Genomic DNA, 639 nt, shown 5'->3' with positions numbered 1-639 from the left:
TAATATGGTACAAGTAAGAAGAAACAAAGCCAATCATACAAATACTAATGGCAATCCTCGATCCACTTTTACAATAGTGTGTGAATTTGGAAGAAACTTTTCACTGTGAAGATGCAAGAAATATTCAAATATATAAAGGCATGCAAGCAAATAACATAACTAACACTTTACATTTCTTATCCTTCTATGACCCAAAATCCTTAAAAAAATAAAAGAGTAATAACAATATAACTGAATCGGGAATAACAAAAATATTTCAGGGTTTGCTTTACTGACACTCAACAAGGGTAATGGATAAGACAACATTGTGCACAGGTCATGCAGTCCTGAATACAAAACTTCATGACACAAAGCCTTTACAAACATTCAAAAAACTTCCTTAAAAAAATCTAAAACTCAGGATTTGCCAGAGCTCATCTAAAAAAAACAATGACAACAATGCAAAACATACTGGTTGTGGGCAGAGAGACAGGTACACTTGGTGGGGGATGCCCAGACAGGTTCTTGAAGTTGTAGGGGATCTGTTGGTAGCCTGGTTGCGGGGGAGGAGATGGTGTGCGTGATCTCTTCATAGAACCCTGTAGAAAGTCAGTAGGTTGTGAAACGTAGGTTTTCTCAAGTGCAAAACCTTAGAGTTAG

General features: G+C 36.9%; 1 protein-coding gene across 1 annotated transcript in view; it reads right to left on the bottom strand.

The window, feature by feature from the left end:
• Positions 1–639, bottom strand: part of LOC119594438 (G protein pathway suppressor 2-like) — a gene marked incomplete at its 3' end in the record, with an annotated part of 24,009 nt that overhangs the window by 14,407 nt on the left and 8,963 nt on the right. The window contains 1 exon segment of the mRNA XM_037943498.1: positions 452–578. Within this exon segment, the coding sequence (XP_037799426.1) occupies positions 452–578 (127 nt within the window).

Source organism: Penaeus monodon, chromosome 33 (assembly GCF_015228065.2).
Source record: "Penaeus monodon isolate SGIC_2016 chromosome 33, NSTDA_Pmon_1, whole genome shotgun sequence".
Classification (NCBI taxonomy): Eukaryota; Metazoa; Arthropoda; class Malacostraca; order Decapoda; family Penaeidae; genus Penaeus; species Penaeus monodon.
This window is presented reverse-complemented; position numbering and strand designations above follow the sequence as displayed.